General features: G+C 31.0%; 3 protein-coding genes across 4 annotated transcripts; 2 read left to right on the top strand and 1 right to left on the bottom strand.

Moving 5' to 3' along the window:
• The first annotated feature begins 4,653 nt into the window (after window positions 1–4,653).
• On the top strand, window positions 4,654–7,548 carry LOC132742703 (cyclic GMP-AMP synthase-like). 2 transcript variants are annotated; one of them, XM_060731169.1, is made up of 4 exons: window positions 4,654–5,607; window positions 5,845–6,076; window positions 6,272–6,672; window positions 6,861–7,548. In XM_060731169.1, the coding sequence occupies exons 1-4, from the start codon at window positions 4,840–4,842 to the stop codon at window positions 7,089–7,091; spliced, it is 1,632 nt and encodes a 543-aa protein (XP_060587152.1). In that variant the 5' UTR covers window positions 4,654–4,839; the 3' UTR covers window positions 7,092–7,548. The 2 variants fall into 2 exon arrangements, with proteins under 2 accessions (XP_060587152.1, XP_060587151.1); XM_060731168.1 differs by having other exon boundaries at window positions 4,654–5,613.
• Window positions 7,549–7,680: 132 nt separating this feature from the next.
• Window positions 7,681–11,896, bottom strand: LOC132742704 (uncharacterized). Its single transcript, XM_060731170.1, has 5 exons — window positions 11,533–11,896; window positions 10,790–10,904; window positions 9,987–10,075; window positions 9,523–9,622; window positions 7,681–7,873 (listed from the first exon to the last, which is right to left on the bottom strand). The coding sequence occupies exons 1-5, from the start codon at window positions 11,536–11,538 to the stop codon at window positions 7,728–7,730; spliced, it is 456 nt and encodes a 151-aa protein (XP_060587153.1). The 5' UTR covers window positions 11,539–11,896; the 3' UTR covers window positions 7,681–7,727.
• A 1,223-nt stretch (window positions 11,897–13,119) lies between these two features.
• Window positions 13,120–16,348, top strand: LOC132742701 (uncharacterized). The gene is made up of 3 exons (XM_060731167.1): window positions 13,120–13,344; window positions 14,383–14,913; window positions 16,143–16,348. The coding sequence occupies exons 1-3, from the start codon at window positions 13,196–13,198 to the stop codon at window positions 16,300–16,302; spliced, it is 840 nt and encodes a 279-aa protein (XP_060587150.1). The 5' UTR covers window positions 13,120–13,195; the 3' UTR covers window positions 16,303–16,348.
• Window positions 16,349–20,104: the final 3,756 nt, after the last annotated feature.

The raw sequence follows: 20,104 nt of genomic DNA, 5'->3' as shown, positions 1-20,104 counted from the left end.
TTTTAAAAAATTCATCCATATATACTATAAATATAGTATTTATAGTATATATGGATGACATTTTTAAAAACAAATTTCCTTTATTGATTTATTGAAAATAAGATATTTTAAAAACATTTTGAATAGAAAAATATTTTATTAGTGAAAAAAAATTATTTACAAAAATAAGTGGGCGTGGTCATGTACATGTATACTATCCAAGCCACGCACCGATTGCCTGTGATTTTCAATAAATCAACAAAGGAAATTTGTTTTTAAAAATGTCATCCATATATACTATAAATATAGTAAAGGTAGAAAGGTTCGCCAGCGGACCTAACACCAGGCCTTATGTTACCTCCCAGTTCTTTGTAATTTGTCAACCAATTTTCACCAAATAAAGTGCAATCTACGCAGAAATGATTTTTCTTTCGAAACATGTACAATATTAGACAAGTTGGAATGACAAAAGATGGAATTTTAAAGCGAAAATGCACTTTTTGTCTAGGTCGGCCATCGCTTGACCGAACTGAAAGCACAGGCAATCGGTGCGTGGCTTGGATAGTATACATGTACATGACCACGCCCACTTATTTTTGTAAATATATTTTTTTCACCAATAAAATATTTTTTTATTCAAAATGTTTTTAAAATATCTTATTTTCAATAAATCAACAAAGGAAATTTGTTTTTAAAAATGTCATCCATATATACTATAAATATAGTAAAGGTAGAAAGGTTCGCCAGCGGACCTAACACCAGGCCTTATGTTACCTCCCAGTTCTTTGTAAATTGTCAACCAATTTTCACCAAATAAAGTGCAATCTACGCAGAAATGATTTTTCTTTCGAAACATGTACAATATTAGACAAGTTGGAATGACAAAAGATGGAATTTTAAAGCGAAAATGCACTTTTTGTCTAGGTCGGCCATCGCTTGACCGAACTGAAAGCACAGGCAATCGGTGCGTGGCTTGGATAGTATACATGTACATGACCACGCCCACTTATTTTTGTAAATATATTTTTTTCACTAATAAAATATTTTTTTATTCAAAATGTTTTTAAAATATCTTATTTTCAATAAATCAATAAAGGAAATTTGTTTTTAAAAATGTCATCCATATATACTATAAATACTATATTTATAGTATATATGGATGAATTTTTTAAAAACAAATTTCCTTTGTATATTTATTGAAAATAAGATATTTTAAAAACATTTTGAGTTAAAAAATATTTATTAGTGAAAAAAATATATTTACAAAAATAAGTGGGCGTGGTCATGTACATGTATACTATCCAAGCCACGCAACGATTGCCTGTGGTCTAGGCCACATGTGACGCCTTGAAAATGTAACAGATGACCAAATTTATTTGACATATTAAGTACTATACTTCTATTTATTTCTGTTATATGGTAATACAATACTATACGATCACTTTTGAAACACTATAAGATCACTTTTCTTGTTTAAAGCTAGGCAATGAGGCACAGTAGTGAATAACCTCCCCTGAGTACTCCCTATAACTAGATAGGTCCTAAGCTATTGGATTACTCGGACTTTACCGCCTATTTCTTTGTAGCAAACTATTAGGGCTAATTATGATCATTTGTAATATTCAGATTAGATATTGCGATAAGATGTAGAATCTCTTGACATATATTAAACATTTTTTCCACAAGGTTTACATATTTGTTGATGCATGTGTAAATAATTGATTAAGACATATCAACCTGTCTTATATAAAACTCAACGATAAAAGCAAAGGATTCCAAATATTTGGACCTACTTACATTTTGGTTAACCTCAGTTTTTATCAAGGGAAGATAATCCACTACTGTCCCCCATTATATTACTCTGCCTAACACAGAAGTATTTGGAATTATTTGGCACTTTTGCCAACGTAAATTTATCTCATTCTGTATGTCAATTGCTATTAACAAGTGTTCTGTTCACGGACACGTTTATGACGTCACATTATGACGTCAAACTTGAACGAACACTTGAACGTGAAGGTTTGACGTCATGAAAGAAGAGAAGCCCTCTGACCACCATTGCGGTAAGCCGTTGTTTTCACTTCTCGGAAGTTTTCCAATTTTCTTTTATTTCCCCCAACTTATTTATTTTATATGTATGTAAATCATTAACTTTTGATGTCTTAAACATTTAATACAATTAATAAAAGTTACATTTGCCTTTATTCTCATTTCTTTTGGAAAGTTACACAAACGGTCCTGTGATATCGAACCGAGATTCTTCTTCCCCCCGTTTACAAAATGAAAGAATTTGTGTAAGATTTGGTAAAATCGAAGACAAATATTTTATATTAGAATGTGTTTTATTTATTGATATACGAACAAAAGTAGATCTATTTTGATAGACGCTTTTGGATAAGACCTACTGCAGTATGCGCAAATTGATTGACCTTGTAAATTCAGAAAATAATATTTTACTCTTAACCTTGGATATCTATAATGCTTTTAATATCCGAAATTCGGTCCTATATGCAAATTAAAGGTATTCAAATAAACCATTGAATATAGATTTTGATATAGGTAGATTCTATATAGTCATAAGTAACATAGATAGTAATATATATTTTTATGGAAATAAGCACCATATATTAGTATGTTAATATATATTATCTTTTATCTGGGTAGCTAAATATTTCTAGAACAGAACATGTAATTCATACAATCATTTTAACAGACTGTCTGTCTATCATTAAATGCGTTTTAAATATGATGTAATTATGTCATCATGGACTTATTAGCCTTATTTGATTGAAATAAATTGTCTGTCTGTCTGTCTGTCTGTCTGTCTGTCTGTATGTCTGTCTATTATTAAATGCGTTTATTAATATATCTGTTTTATATCGTCGTTAAAGTCAAATACAGTAACTCGTATTTTCTTCAAAAGTGTCTTCTTACAAATGTGAAGAAGACAGCCCGCTACAGTAGGCAAAAACAATTTATCCCCGGCTTCGTCTCGGACAATTTGGTGTTTTTCCTAGCAAACTGTCTTCTTACGTCTGTAAGAAAACACTTTTAAAGAAAAGCTCGTACTGTATATATTAAATAAACAATAATTATTGACAGCTTAATAAGATCTTGAACAACATCAGAATAAACCTACAGTTTATATTGTTTGTCTATATAGAGGGTTTTCGTTAATTACCGTAAAGTATCTAAAAGCAACGATCCTCGATGCGAGTTTTGTGATTATATAAAAGAGGGTAAATCATTTAAAGATTAAAGATAAAACATTCCATTGATTGTACAATGAAAATGTACTGTGTGTACTAATATGTAATGGGTGTACTGAGTTTTATATTGGTCAATCAGGGGATTAACTTAGTTTATTAAGAACAAATAAGAGATATCCTTCGGTGCATGACAAATTCCTCTTTGTACACATATAGATGTTTGTTGTAACAGTACTACAAAATTTTCTGTTTTTCCATTTTATGAATTATAAAATAGTTTATCAAACGAGCTTTATATTAATGCGTATAAACCAAAACTAAACAAAAATTGATGACGATGATATTTTTTACGCACACAAATAACGTCGATTGATTTGATAATTATCAGAGGTTAATACTTGGTTGCTGCTAGCCGTTATGCGATAATGGCCCGAAGATGTGCATAATGACCTGAGGGCTGCAGACCCGAAGGACATTATGAACTCGAGGGCCATTATCGCATAACGGCGAGCAGCAACCAAGTAGTTACGTCTTAAATATGTCCGAAATACGGCGTTTAACCATCGCCGCTTATCTTGGTTGTCGTCCTTTCTAAGAAACGGACAGTTGTCAATGTAAACAAATACCTGTCATGTACAGTTTAACCATCCGATTAACTTTGAAAACATGAGAACACAAAATAAATATAAGGAAATTTTGTTTTATTGTTATTTTTGTCGATAAATACAGTATCCTTCTCTTTACATTTTTGTGAGAATTACATTTAGATCAAGTATCAGTTATTTATGAAATTTTTTGATCTCTTTCCTACCGTCAATCTGAAATCATTTTTAGAATTTATGAGGGTCATGTATTGTCTTGCGTTAATAAATCTTTAATATTAAGCTTTTCTGATTGTGATTAACAATGCCATTTAAACTTTAAATTTTTGTGTGTGCAAGTGACTACAGTTCATTCAACGTCAGCAGCTATCTTGAAAATCACTGAGAGTTGATTACGTCATTCTGCTCGTGCGCTCATTCACTCGCTCATTATGGAACAATAATGCCGAGTAGCAAGGCGGCCAAAATTGCATAATGACCTAGATCTTGCCATAATGGCCCTGAAATATCCTAGATTTTGTTACTATATATAGTTACATAGGTATTAATTATGTTTAATGCCCTGATGATATAGAAAACGGTCGCCATTATATTTAAATGAGAAATAATATATGTCTTGTAAAGACAGTGATTTTTCAGGTGAGCGATATAGGGCCTTTTTGGTCCTCTAGTTATAAACATGTCACATATATGTGTGTACATTTTGTTATACTTTCATTTAGAGAAAAGCTTTAAATGCAATAAATTAAAAGTAGTAGTTAAATTTTGCGAGATAGATACATTTCAATATGAGAGAAAAAAAAAGATTTTAAGTAAACATGCATATCTTAAATCGAAATATATGATTAGGCGGGTGAATAAACTGATAGGCCTATATCAAGCCTTTGTTTCAAAGATATAATTGTGTAAGAAATTTGAAAAAAAATATCTTCAGATAAGTTGAATCCCAAAATGATGCAAACTCAAACAAAGAAGATAAAACAATTTCAACGTCTCAAAGATTTTCAAATGAAGAGACCAAGCCTCGAGATGAAAAAATTGCAGTTAAAATGGAAAAGCTAAAAAATAATATAAATTTTGAAAGGTCTCTTACATCTCCCGGTGATAAATATCCGATCCGACAACAACCTATTTTGAGGGAGCAAGCCAACACTCGGGAAAATAACAATTCATCAGTAAAAAATAATGTTGTTAAACAATATAGTTCGTTAACGCTAAGAAGAATTGGAACTGCGTCTGAGAGTAAACTTGTTAAACAGAACTGGCGATATCTTGGTAAATCGACATCACAAAAAGCAGATAAACAAAAAAGAGGACAATTAAAAAACAAGGATCATACTGATCTTAGTAGTAGTATAAAACCCAAGGGATGTAATGAAACGGTAAATAGCAGTGAAACAACAAAGAAAAATGAATTATTAGATATTATGGCAAAAGAAAACGTCATTGACAATATTTCAGTATCACATTTACGATTATCAAAATATCGGAAAACCGAACTAAATAGCCAACATCTTGACTCAATTCTCAAATTCTATTCTGAAAAAGTCACAATAGATGTTGATATTAAAAATGAAACACATGATAATATTAATGAGCTACTTGACAAAATTCTAAATAAAAGAGAAAACAGAGCTCGTTTTTCAAAGGAGGCTACCACCGAAGGTTCATATGCTGTTGGAGTAAAAGTAGGAAAAGCAGAAGAGTTAGACTATAGTGTTGATATCCTAATCAATTGTCAAGAACTAGAACTAAGTGATGAGCCGGTTGACTTCGAATTCGAATGGGATGACATTGACAGTCATGATAGAAATAAAGTAAACGTAATACATTTTTAAACTGTCATTTTCATTTTAGATTTGTTCAATTGATTTATGATAAAAAAAAAATTCAGTTTTTCTCCGAACTTATTGATTAATGCATTTCCATTAAGTTTGTAAACAAATTAATAAGCTGTTACTTTAATTCTTCTTCATATCTATATTCATTTATCCAAAAGAAATTTACACTCATATGCTGAAGTTTTAAACGCTAATAATTCATTACTATACTAGATTCCATCGACCTTCGTACACACAGGGAAGCGATATTTTCCAAATGAGAGGAGATCCTTACGTCCAAACCCTAACGAACCCTACGTGCCTGATGGCTTTAAAGCTGTTTATGTTTCTCGGCGGGTTAATTCAAGATTTCCAAATTGCTGTGTACCGGATAGAAAACGGACGATGATTTTGCCATACTATCTCCTGTCCGAGTTTCACGACTTTGTCAATAATGCTGTGTATGGTATGTTTACTTTATTCTGATAGCGTAAGTGGTTACATAATCGTCACTTGTGTAAAAAGTTCATATGGCATATCTGAAGTGCTCAAATTGTAAACATATCGTATATTTATTTCAACCAGAACAAATGTCCCCCAAATTTCTTTCATTTTCCACTGTTATTATCCATTCTTTGCATACCAAAAATGTAAATTTCAGGACTTGATGCAGTTAGTTTAAACCGTGGTGCTAGAGGTCCGGCTGTAACGCTGACAATCCAACAGGACGACGGGCCAAATATTTCCGTAGATATAACTCCAAAATTAACCTTATCAAATGAGATAATAAGTGTCACAGACTTTGGGTGGCCAAGACGCGACACTAAAAAGTGGCTCACGAAAGAAAAAATAGACATTGTGAAATGTCAGCAGATATATTTGGTGCCTAAAGGAGATAAATACTGGAAAATTTCGTATGCAAACTGCGAAAATGAACTTTTGAGAGATATTGATGACGCAAACACGTGGCGCAAGGCATGCCTTAGAATTATGAAAAAGAAGTTGATGCAATGGAAGTCAAAATCGACCGGATTAAAAGAAATTTCCTCGTACCTATTAAAGGTATTTAGTTTTTTTAAATCTGGTTCTTCGTCTCTTTCTACATGTCAACATCGGTCTGTAAGATTACATACAAGATAAATTCAAACAATCTTTACTTATTCTTATCAGCATTTTTGATAAACATAAAATGTGATTCATATACAATTTAATACATAATATTATATGTAGGACATAAATTTGACTTTCAGACAACACTTTTGTGGCTGTGTGAAATTTTACCAAAGGATGAATACTGGTACAAAGAAGAACTAGCCAACCGCTATCTGAACTTTTTACAAGAGTTTGCACATCGTCTACATAAACGACACATAGGGGAGTATTTCAATCCGACCGTAAATCTACTTGAAAACAAGGATGATGACTGTATCGATGAACTTAAAGATTTAATAGAAGAAGAAATCTCTTTGTTCAACCAATGAAAACAGTTTCGTAAGGCAATATCTTCGGTATTTGAAATCTACCCACAAGATGAAAATATTTGCAAACACTTGCTGTTCGTATAACAATCATACTTAATCAACATTGCATAGGCCAGTGAAAGCATGATACGTTTTGATGACTTTTTGTAGATAGCTTTTGCCAATAAACCTGTAACAATAATTTCATGATAGAGCTTAAAAAACAATGTGTAAAAACAGTGAAATATAGTGTTTATTATAAGAATTTGGACGATGTAGGTCACTGGACCATATTTTATAAAAAAATATTTTTTTGACGTATACTATATACACTCCGAGGCACTTATAAACCTACACTTTTTGGCATACATTGGTTATTTCTTGACGGATTTTGATTATCTACAAATACCTGCTCTAAATACTTCTATTCTATGCATACAAAGACTGAAAGGCACCGGACTGCGCCGAAACATCGCTTCATCGGAAAGCAATCAAATTGCTAAAAAATGAAAGCAATCAAATTGCTAAAAAATGATCTTAATGGTTTTATTAGACTAAAATCAATATCTATAATATATTTTTATATATAAGTGTATTGAAGGCATACGAGTATAATATTTTACTTTTTAATGCAGTGCTACAAATGTATTATATTCATCATTCAGAAAATTCAACATATTTGTCAGATCTCTCGCACGGCGGTGGGTCACCATTTACGACAGGACTCTCTTTGAAGTAGTCTTGTGTGTAACATAGTGCAGTTACCATTTTTGCAGGCTTATCGGGTCTTACTTCAAAATATCCTGTAAAACAAACAAAAGATATAAACGACTTTATTGATGACACAACGTATGTTAAACAAAAGCTGACGACACAACATATGTAAAACAAAAGGTATAGACGACTGAATAAATGAGACAACGTATGTAAAACAAGATATTTAAACGACTTCATTGATGATACAACCTATGTAAAACAAAAGGTTTAACGACTGTATAAATGACACAACGTATGTAAAACAAAAGGTTTAAACGGCTTCATTGATGATACAACGTATGTAAAACAAAAGGTTTAAACGACTGTATACATGACACAACATATGTAAAACAAAGATTTAAACGGCTTCATTGATGATACAACGTATGTAAAACAAAAGGTTTAAACGGCTTCATTAATGATACAACGTATGTAAAACAAAAGGTATAGACAACCTTTTAAGTATAAATGACACAACGTATGTAAAACAAAAGGTTTAATCTACTGTATAAATGACACAACGTATGTAAAACAAAAGGTTTAAACCGCTTCATTGATGAACATCGTATGTAAACAAAAGGTATAAACGACTTTATTGACGGCACAACATATGCAAAACAAAAAATCTGTATTGACGGCACAACGTATGTAAAACAAAAGGTATGAGCGACTGTATAAATGGCACAACGTATGTTAAACAAAAGGCATAAACGACTTTGTTGACGGCACAACATATGTAAAACAAAAAGAATAAACGGCTGTATTAACGACACAACGTATGTAAAACAAAAGGTTTAAACGATTGTATTGATGATACAGCGTATGTAAAACAAAAGGTATAAACGACTGCGTGCGTACTGGTGCCAATTTATAAAGTTCTATAAAAAGGATAACTTCTACGTAGGAGATACCAACTTCTATGCTTGGCATAGAAAGAGAGATCTAAATATTATTTTGAAAGCTTCGCATTCAGAAAAATTGTATTGATATGTTGTTGCATAATGTCATTTTAGGTTCATTACTAATGTATATTTATATGATATACAAAAAACACACACACATTTGTTTCACTCTCATATCGTTATTTATCACATATCCTTGCCGCTTCTGCGGCTCCGTAAAATGGCATTGCACGGCCGTGCATATATTTTAACGTAAGGTCATTTGCATTGTAGAAACATATAAAGACGCGCTGAATGTTAACGTTGCACTATAAGTGCGTTCTAAGCCATTTCTTTACACCGTAGTAACAGTTGTTATTTTGGATGATATGTGATAAATAAAATATTATATCCTTGAAGGTTCATTACTAAATTCATTGAACCCATTCTGTAAAGTAATATTATAGTCGAAGTTCATATGTTTTAAAGTGGTCATTTGCATTATACAAACATATAAAGACGCGCTGCATGTTAACGTTGCAATTTAAGTGCGTTCTTAGCCATTTCTTTTCACCGTAGTAACAGTTGTTATTTTGGATGATATGTGATAAATAAAATATTATATTCGTGAAGGTTCATTACTAAATTTTTATTGAACTTATTCTTTTAAGTAATATTATAGTCGCCAGAGGCTTGCGTGATATAACTATATTCAACTTGTTCAATAAATTCAGTACTGAACCTACACTTATTCAATATCCTCTTTATCTTTGATGTGGTATAATTCAAATGTTCAAAAAAAAATCTTCATTTACCCGTGATGATATAGAAACTATCTGGACGTAAGCGAATTCCACACATAGATCCAGATGTAGCAGTAAATAACTGATCTATGTTCACAGTTTCACCAGGAGCCTGGAACACAATAGAACATTTAGAACAATTCCAAATTTTATGACCTTATAATTGAAAACGTAATACTTTCTTTGAATTTTTTGTACCAAGTAAATTCGTTATTTTGTCTGGACATAAAACAGAATTGATTTACACATAAATATATTTTATTTCCGCCCATTGTTTTCTCCTTTAGAGTACGCTTACTTTTTATTTCTTCTTACTCCCTGCATTTGAAATGGAACTGCTCCAACAGGAAACTCAATAAAATTAAGAGTGAAATATTTACAACACTATAGATATAATAGACACCTCAATGCTTTATATAATTAAATTGTGCATGTATATATTTTCTCATAACATTTTTATTGAAAATGATTATTACCTCAAAAACGTACTTGTAAAGTATATCAACATTATAGGCAAGTTGAAACCCTTCTACAGTACCATTGCCTTTGATTTTAAACACAGCAGCTAAAATAATCAAGAAATGAAGGCCATTACAAACAATAATTATTTTGCTTTAGATAGTACATGTATACGTTTATTTATTTTTCACCCGGAATATCTTAGACCCATGTGGCAAAATCAGATATGAATACAATTTTTGCGGCAAGTCAAAATTACATGCATAACAAATACAAATTTAAACAAAATTGGTGATAAAAAGTAAATAAACAAAGGTAATATAAGTGACGAAAAAGTTACATTATTAGAAATAATTAGGAACCTCTTCAAACATAATGCGTTTTAATATTAAGGTTCCCCATTGTCCCCCAATGTCTTGATTGGGTGTATCTTAAAAACGTATGGATGTGTTAGCTTTGTATTTCAGCCACAAATTATAAATACTATGGCTTTTTACCTTTGTATTTCGGCTACAGATCATAAGTACACCATGTTATTATTTGACTTATAATATAACAACTGATTTCGAAAATTTAGTCTAATGCCTATTTGTCTCTCGCCAATTATGTTGGATTTGTAGTCGGTCACTTACGGAGAAATTGGTAATAACTTATCTGTTATCTAAGAAAGCCAGTAAGAGTTGGATCGATATGACAAAATTGTTTCTAAATCGGAAAGACATCAGTGAAAAAACTAACAAAACAAGCGAAACAAAACGATATGTTGATATACCACAAGACCATAACTTCTAAGAAGATTTCAATTCAAACGAAAACGCACCAAATCCCGAGGTTCGTGCGCAATAATCTATCTCTGGATCGAATGGAGCACAAGTACAACCACAAACATATGAGAAAGTGCTGCTTATGACCAAGATAGCTAAATAACATAACATCTGGAAATATAAAAAATATAAAATAAAATTAATGTTTGCATGAACGAAAAAGCAAAATACTCATTCAAAGGAATATAGGAATGCAAACAATACAATTTAGTCATTCAGTGACTAGTACTTTTTTCGTATCACTGTGTCTTTTTCAAATGCATTTTCTTTCAATATAAAGGTACCTTGGAAATCTAATGAAGCATTTACAAAAATGTTGACAATTAATAGTTGTTAATAGCAATTGTGATATTCGTTCAGAAAAAACCCACTTATATACCCCCACACACAAAAAACACCATAAAACATAACAACAACGAAAAAAACACACCAAAAACAAGAGAAGATGGAATTGCATGCAAAATAAATAAATAACTAAATGATAATAAAAAATATAAAATAAATCAATAAATTATAAAACAAAATAATAATAATAATATCTTTATTTCCTCCAAAAGAAGAGCACATTTTTACAATTATACAATTATAATGGAACAAGTAAAATATTCAATTACAATGCAAATAATTACAGAAGATCTATGGTTACAGTATGGAAATTATAGATATTTAAATATATACACACATTAATATAATGTATTTATCTATTTTTACACACATGTAAATAATACTCGAAACTTACTTTCATTTCTGTCTTCAGTAAGATCCTATTCAAATCTGGATTTAAAATTCATACTTTGGTATCACAATTGATATTCATAACACAAAAATTATGATTAAAAATAAGGACTAAACAATGGGGCATTGTTTTTATATAATTTCAAAGCCTTATTTAATCCAATATTACGCATATTTGGTGCATAAACAGGGCGCTAATGGCAAAGTTAGCAATTAAGATGTCCTTATCAATTCGTTAATGCTAAATCGTGTATATAATTTTACAATGATTCGGAAGCTTTATACATTTTATGATTGGACGTGTATATATCATAAATGTTTGAAGGCCGAATTTTATATTATTCAAAATACTTAGTAAGCACATTGAATAATTATACAATGCTTGAATTGTGGTTTAATTTTAGATAAATAGTTTTCTTAAAATACATTAAGCCACTTTTGATACATTATGTATTTTCTTGCCCGATTGTTTGCTCTTCTTTTTAGATAGACAGGATAAAATTGTTTCACACAATAAAGTTTGCATGATCTAAAAATATGAGAAAATAAACGTTTTAAATGGAATCAATATGAGTCAACGATCTCTTTTTTGAATTATTCTCACTCGAAACTTTTTTGTGCTTCTTTCAAAGGTAAGATAATTCACAATAAAGGCGGCCTTATTATTCTGCTTTGTGAAAACTTAAAAAGAAATAGAGCGATCAGTATTTTTTCTTTACCTAAAACAATGCAAAAACAGATTGTCTTTTAAGAATTTAACCTCTTTACTTAAAATCGAAAATAAGTATTTTGATGTAAAAATGAGATTTTTTAGACTGATGTAGTCACAACCCTCTATATCGTCATCCTTTTGGTTTTCTTTTAATATTTTTGTGTGTTTCAATAATTATCTAAGATTCCGGAATACTTAAGGAAATTGTATGAAACAGTTTTCATTCTGCCTTTATGTCTATATGGCCAATGAAGAGAGTTTGATCTGGATACAATTACATTGTAATCACAAATTGCGTGGTACAGAATAAAATTTGGAAATTTCTATTGCTAGTTAAAAGGACCTCCAGAATGGTAATAATCTATTATAATGTAGCGAATAGTTTGTAAGACTAACGTTGCTGAAAATAATCGTAAAACAACGCGTAAAGAACAAAGTGTTTGTTATGCTTGTTAACGTAAAGAATGTTTTGTTATACATATTTGGTTATTTGTATTTTTCTCCGTATACAGATATGATATACTTTAAGGGACCAATGGGCAATTCGTCGAAGTGTAATGTTTCAAAACACTTGTTTGTGGAGCATATAGTAAACAAGATCGGAATAAAATACTGATTTATAATACCTAACACAAATGAAACTTGTACGAGGACAAGCCTAGAACGTGAAGAAACTTGAGAAAAGAAATGTTCAAAACGCCTACAGCTAGGAAAGAAAGAAATCGTTTAAAAAGATTAAAGTGTTAAAAAAACGCCAAGAAGAAATATAACTGAGACGTGTGTCCCGTCTTTGTAACGACGGTATCTATTCATGTATTTGGCCACTTACACTGACATGCACTCGTTTTTTGACATGTCTTATCGGTTTGTTAAAGTTTCTTTCGGACTATCATTTGTTATAAAGATATTATAGAATATACGTGTAGTTCACAATAAAACAACAACAAAAAACGAAATGACGATGGACAAGTTTCTTCTAGTTTGTTCATTAAGCGTAATTTTGTACGCAGGGTTTACATGTGGATCTAAAAAGAAAGGCGTCGTTGCGTGGGCTACGGGACTATTGTGTGACGATTTCAAAAATCTTAACAATATCGCTTGGTGGTAGGCAAATGTTTTATATTTGTACATCATTTATTCTTTTTTTTAAAAATTTTCATTCACATTGAAGATTCAATCTTTTTCTGACTAGTAAATGTGTCATCAGACTACATAATTACAGTGTCCGTTGTTAACTTCCTCTTTATTTGTAGATTATGTACATTTTTTCTCGTTTCTTGATAAAGGTAGACCATGGGTAATGGGCACCACAAGGAACTGTAAAATTGACAACATAGGACAGTTATATGTCTTCAAGGTCACCTGTATGCAAAATTTAAATAAAATTTACCGTGCGGTTTATGAGTTATGGATATATTTCTGAACTAAGACTTTGCCATTAGAAGGGCTTATTTTCATAAATGAGGAAACTCTAAATAATCTGTAATATCATCATTATAAAAAATGTTTTTCTGTTGCTCATTGTTAAGAAACAAATAATGACATTCAGGTTACAAATTACACAAGCAAAATGTTTGATTCTAAACAAAATGTTCTTATTATGTATAAAAATGTTACTCTACCCCACCCACTTTAAACACTAATTTTACCATTTCCCTATCTAAAATGCCTTATTCAAAATATCCCTAAAATTTATCATAATAAGGGGCTGTTTTCAAAGTTTGCCTAAATTTTTTAAAGGTATATTGGTTGATCATGCGAAATATAAAATACTTTTACCGTGAAGTGTTTATTTTATCAAACTTTGAAAATATCTGGTATCATATTTGCCATAAATTTTGGCATTATTTAGCGAATAAATACCTACAATAATTATATAATTTAAATCAAACCCTTTTTTCTTCCACAAGGGATCAGAGAGATACATAAATAATGTTAAAAAGAAAAAAAAGAAAGAAAAAAAAAAGTTGCCCCTACTGGGGTTTGAACCCACGCCCTTCAATTTCAATATATTCTATTCTATATTCTATTTGAATACTCTTCAAAGTGGAGGTAATGCATTACCCATGGTAGGCAATTAAGTGAATTCACAAATACAAGACAGGGGCGGACCACGTCATGTTTATTTGATTTTTCTTTCAGGTATGACTATAAAAACGACCTCACTACTTACCACCAGACTGTGACTCAGGCATGTCCTCACTCTTTTCAGTACATGCCTGAATTCATTCCACTGATTTGGAAATCTAGATGGAATGGCGCAATACACATGAATATTTCAAGCAACGCACCGTATGTACTAGTTTTGAACGAACCCGACCAAGCCGTCCAAACAAATATGTCTGCCCAACAGGTAGCTGATCTTTGGCCAGAAATTGAAAAACACTCTCATGGAAAACCAATCCTAAGTCCTGCCCCGGCACATCATAATTTTGTGTGGTTGGATGAGTTCTTTCGTGTATGCAATGGCTGTCGTATTGATTATGTAGCTGCGCATGCGTATAGCTGTAATGCCAATCACATCATGTCGTATTTAGAAAAGCTGTATCATAGATACAATAAAGAAATTTGGCTCACGGAGTTTGCGTGTCCAAAATCTACGGATGAACACCAACAACTGCATCTGATGAAAACTCTGTTACCGAAACTTGAGGCGGCACCTTATGTGCTAAGGTAATAAAAATGAGTTTTAGTGAACTATAATAGAATCCAATAAAGAAACATTCGACAAATACATTGTTTTTACCATTACTACATTGTACTCACAAAGGTAAATTGATTTTATCACAAAACATATGCATGAACCTTTGGCGATGAAGTAATAAGTACTCTGTCAAACACATCTGCGGATGTTTTTTTTTCTCAAAATTTTACCATTTCATGTTTCAATTCTGTTTGGACCGGTCCTATCGGGCGCAGAAACACCTTGCTTTTCCAATACTGTCCTTGAACCGGCTTAGTCAAACCGAGCCTACAACAGTTTCAATTTTGACGTTTTGGACATTCAATCGGGATTTTTATTTTTTTCTCTTTTTTTTTCTTAACAATCTATAATTGTTATCAGGTAATTGTTATTCTCAAAACGGTTTGACAGTAAATAAAGTAGAACAAATAAATGTATGTTATTGTCACGTCTTTTCTGTTTGTTTTTTTTGGTGTTTTTCTTCTTACTGGAACTTTTTATTTCTATGAATGATAATGAAATTGTGATGTTCTTTGTTTCTTTATTTGCAGCTGTCTGTTCTCTGTTAGAATGTCATCAGTTAAAACTTTTTATGTTCTTCTGATTATTTTTTTCTTTGCTTTTGTCATGTGACCACAGAATCATTATATTTGTAATTATTGTATGTAACGAGATACTGTACATGTATAAGTTACCGAAATAAACTATTTCTTCTTCTTCTTATGAAAATGACCCTAAAATCGTCGCAATCAAAGGTCAAAATTGAGAGTTAATGAAATTGATTTATTTTTTAAACGAACATTTATCATTTTTGACTTCACTATCAAATTCTTTCTGTGAGCAAAAATAATAACACATGTATTTAAGCACTTACTCGTTGCAATGAAATTTTATATTCAGAGAAAAAGATTTGCATTCTCGTGTACAATATGGAAACAAATAAAATCAAAATTGTTATCTTTTTCCTAAATATTATACCTGATACAAACGTTTTACATCTAGATTAAAAAAGTGTCAGTTAGCTTTTAAATAATTTGATACTCACGATGACCACAGCCGTCCTACAAACAGTACATTGACCTCCTTAGTGGAAACTATAACATTTTGTTGGACCGCAAAAAGTTCGAGCCGAGTAACAGCGATAAATACTATGATGATTTTTCAATGTCACATATAATTAAATATTAAGAAATAAAACTAACGTATCTTATTATTGCAGGTATTCATGGTTTATGGCGAGAGTTAAGCGAATATTTGATGGTGGATTCATAACTCCCGCTGCTAGTCTTCTGCACAATGATTCCTCCACTCTCACAATGATCGGACATTACTACAATAACTTTAATGGGACTGGACATTCGTCACAAATTGTTGGTTAATTCAAGTATTGTGTAATCACAAATCAATAAATTCTTCTCATACGCATTTTAATATTCCTGTGTTACATACGCTGTATATACCGCTTTTGATAATATTATTGCAGAGATGCGCACTATTCCAAAGGAATGTGACACTCTGACTTATCGCATTCGTTTTCCTAAAGATAGCTATCAAAGGGGTTATATGCTACCCATATTTATGCCCTTGCATTATATTTGGTGATTGTTATTGTGGTTATCTGACAACAGACAAGGACATCACTATACCTTTATCCACTATGCCTAGAAAAACATGGCTAATAAATAATAAAAAGGCAATGGGGACTGTTGAAATAACAAAAATGACAACACTTTGTGAATTGTATTTTCTCAACAGATTTGATTGAAGAAAGAATTACCTCCGATTTATTGTAGTGAAATTAAACTGATTATTCAGTAAATTCAACATGTTTATCAGATCTCTCGCACGGCGGTGGGACACCATCTACGACAGGATTCTCTTTGAAGAAGTCTATTGTATTACAATTCGATGTTAACATTATAGCAGGCTTGTCAGGTCTTAATTCAAAAGAGCCTGTAAAGCAAAAAAAAAAAACGACTGTGTTAATGATAGTTTATGTAAAAATTTTATTGAAATTAGTTGAAAATAGTACGAATCTTTGATCTTGAAAATGGAATATAAAAGAACAGTTTCACGAATAACTAGAAATAAATGTACATTATGAGAGAAGCCATTGATATAACAGGGATTGCGGTATTATTATTATTTTGGTTGGTAATATCAACATAATATATTGAATGTGATGACACGAAATATTCTTCATTCGAGGACCTTTATAAAACATATATCCTTTACCTGCCTACGACTATTAAAATACTTTTTTATGAATATATGATATAAAAAAATCTAATCAATAAAAGTTTCGCGTTCCTGAAAATGAAATGAAATTCACATAGATGTATTTTCAATTTGAATTTTTGCACAATTCCAATCACAATACCCCACATAAACAACAAAACCTAAATCAATTATACTTATTCCCTGCGGTCTGGAGACCGCAGGGTATTGGTACGCGTTTAACTTTTGAGGCATGGAGGAGCACGTGACCTGTTTTCGGTACATGGAGGAGCATGTGATTTGTAAACCGTACACGATTGGTTAATTGACCTTTTTGAAAACCTGGCTAAATACCGTTTGTCGGTACGTTACGGAATTACCTCTAGGGAATTAGCCAGAATTACACCTAATTAAGAACAAAAAACTATTACGTGATATTTCTAATTTTTATAATTATTTTACCGTTTAAGGTGGAAAAACTTGAATGATGTATTTGAAAATTATCTTTGTATCTCAAATTTCACAAACAATAAATTTATACTGAAAATCTACAAAATTAAAATATTCGTAGTGACATCTGCCATAATAAATAGAGATATTTTCTGCGTAAACTTGTGTGTTTACTTTATTTTATTTTTTGCTTAGAATTATTCGTAAAATGGTAGGCTTATTTAATCATTTTCTTAAAAAGAAATACATGTAATTGTTTTATGTTCGACCATCTCCGGTCATCAACGGTCACCAGTTTCCAAAGACCTTCTTCTATTTTGATCGATTATTGTCAACTATATTCCTGATACAAACGTTTATTTATTCCCCTCTCCCAAAACAATGTTGAAAATAGTTAAATGAAATATCTTTATAATAGTTTATATTATTCCCCGCAGGAAACCTTTTTACTTGTCATTGACTTACCTGTGATGATATAGAAACTATCCGGACTTAAACGAACTCCACACATACCTACGTCCACATATGTATACAGTTTATCACTAATCACATTTCCACTTGGAGCCTGGACCATAATATAAAAGCGATTTAAAATGTATATCTAAAATACATTTGATTAAATACTCAACTTTTTCTTATATTACAGTTACCTTATGAAAAACTTTTTTCCCAGATCACTAACTAGAAACGACAAAAATGTGTATTTTGACATTTCCAGAGTATCATATTTCATGATTTGTTCCTGTTGTTTCTCGCATCAGTTATTGTTGACATCATACATTTTGTTCATCTTAGTGTCTTTATAGATATTAATGTTTCATTTAGACATTATTTCATGTGTATCATATATTTCATTAACATTTGTGGTAACAATAAAGATAATTTGACATTAGGCATGCTCACGTCTCAATTATCCGATATGCTCCAGTACATTGGCAACATTTGTAACAGAACTGCAATCCAATAAAATCAATAGTGGTACAGTTGCGATTAATACACTTGCCGCTAGCTATAATGTTTAATTATCATTTTTAGAATAAATAAAATATCATATTATAACACTTATAACATAAGTGTCTAAATAATAATTACCTTAAATACATATTTGTACAGAATATCAACATCATAGGCCAGTTGTATACCGACAACAGTACCATTGCTTTTGATTTTAAACACAGCAGCTAAAATAATCAAGCATTGTTGGCAGTAATAAAATAACGATAGTATGAGTATAAGCATGAAAATCTTTGAATATTTTGACATAATTTTGTAAAATAACTATAAAATTATTCAATTAATGAGATTGTTTAACGCTATATACTTTACATAAGACTTTAACTTCTATGCAGTGTAAAAATAACGTATTAACGCACCAAATCCTGAAGTTCTAGCACAGTAATCTATCTCTGGATCAAATGGGGCACATGAACATTCATGAACATATGCGAATGTACTGCTTATGACAAAACTCACCAAATATAATAACATCTTGGAAATATGAAAAAGACAATGTTAAGAATAATAATAAGACATTCATATCAATTATTTATCTGAACATTTATTACGTTCTTTTTTTGACAGTGATTTTTTAAAAACATTATCTGTTGATATCAAACTAATAAAATGAAGTATTTACACAAAGGCTGTAATTCTTTAAAAAAAAAAAAAAAAAAAAAAAAAAACAGTAGCTATTTTGGCAGTTTACTTACACTTATTCATTCAAAGGAATGATAGAAATAATATCTGTATGAAATCTCTTGTTGGTCTGAAAAGTATTAACGGTATAAGAGAAAATAGGTATCATTTTTATCAAGATCCATGTACTCACCTTAGCATCTGTTCAATGTAGAATCCAATCTAAATCTAAAGTTATTACTCACATTGAAATTGCATTTGCCTTTTCCTTTTAATTAAATCGCAATTTCAAATCCATGATTAAACACAAAAAAAAATTCAAACTTAAAAATAAAAGAAAAAACCAAGGGCATTGTTTTCATATAATATTATTTAATTATATATCAAGTTTGATGCACAAAAAGTGCAATAATGATAACATTTGAATTTGAGAATTTAAAACAAAGACTAGACAGGTGGCGTTGTTTTCAAATAATTTCCAAGCATTATTTAATTAAATATTAGGCATTCGATAGTTTCTGATATATACTTATACAATTACAGAGCCATTTGGAAGGTTGATTAATTTTATGATAAATAATAAATGCTCTCAGCTTTAAATTATAGGTCACACACACTTTCAATTCATATTTCATTTGCATATTTCAACATGCTTACGAAGATTTGCAGATTATCTTATACCTGGAAGTAAAATAATATTACATTTGTGTCATTATGTTTAATTAGTAATAGAAAGAGCACCGAAACACGAGGCTATCTGATTTGTACGAGGGGGCGTAGCCCCCGAGTATAAATCAGATTGCCGAGTGTTTTGGTGTTCTTTCTCTTTTGTATCATAGTCAAATATAAAAACACGTTCCCTGTATCACAATATGAAAC

Source organism: Ruditapes philippinarum, unplaced genomic scaffold (genome assembly GCF_026571515.1).
Source record: "Ruditapes philippinarum isolate M1 unplaced genomic scaffold, ASM2657151v2 ctg2004_1_1_1_1, whole genome shotgun sequence".
Lineage (NCBI taxonomy): Eukaryota > Metazoa > Mollusca > Bivalvia > Venerida > Veneridae > Ruditapes > Ruditapes philippinarum.
Note: the sequence above shows the minus strand (reverse complement) of the source record. Positions and strands in the feature narration are given on the sequence as shown.

Bases quoted from the DNA above. Each gene is read 5' to 3' on its own strand.
- LOC132742703 (XM_060731168.1), top strand. From the start codon at position 4,840: ATGGAAAAGCTAAAAAATAATATAAATTTTGAAAGGTCTCTTACATCT. The intron at 5,614-5,844 runs GTAATACATTTT...TTACTATACTAG, and splicing joins ATGATAGAAATAAAGTAAAC to ATTCCATCGACCTTCGTACA. The intron at 6,077-6,271 runs GTATGTTTACTT...TGTAAATTTCAG, and splicing joins TGTCAATAATGCTGTGTATG to GACTTGATGCAGTTAGTTTA.
- LOC132742704 (XM_060731170.1), bottom strand. The intron at 10,076-10,789 runs GTGCGTTTTCGT...TGATTATTTTAG, and splicing joins CGCACGAACCTCGGGATTTG to CTGCTGTGTTTAAAATCAAA. The intron at 7,874-9,522 runs GTAAATGAAGAT...TTTGTTTTACAG, and splicing joins TAGTTTCTATATCATCACGG to GATATTTTGAAGTAAGACCC.
- LOC132742701 (XM_060731167.1), top strand. From the start codon at position 13,196: ATGACGATGGACAAGTTTCTTCTAGTTTGTTCATTAAGCGTAATTTTG. The intron at 13,345-14,382 runs GTAGGCAAATGT...TTTTTCTTTCAG, and splicing joins CTTAACAATATCGCTTGGTG to GTATGACTATAAAAACGACC. The intron at 14,914-16,142 runs GTAATAAAAATG...TTATTATTGCAG, and splicing joins GCGGCACCTTATGTGCTAAG to GTATTCATGGTTTATGGCGA.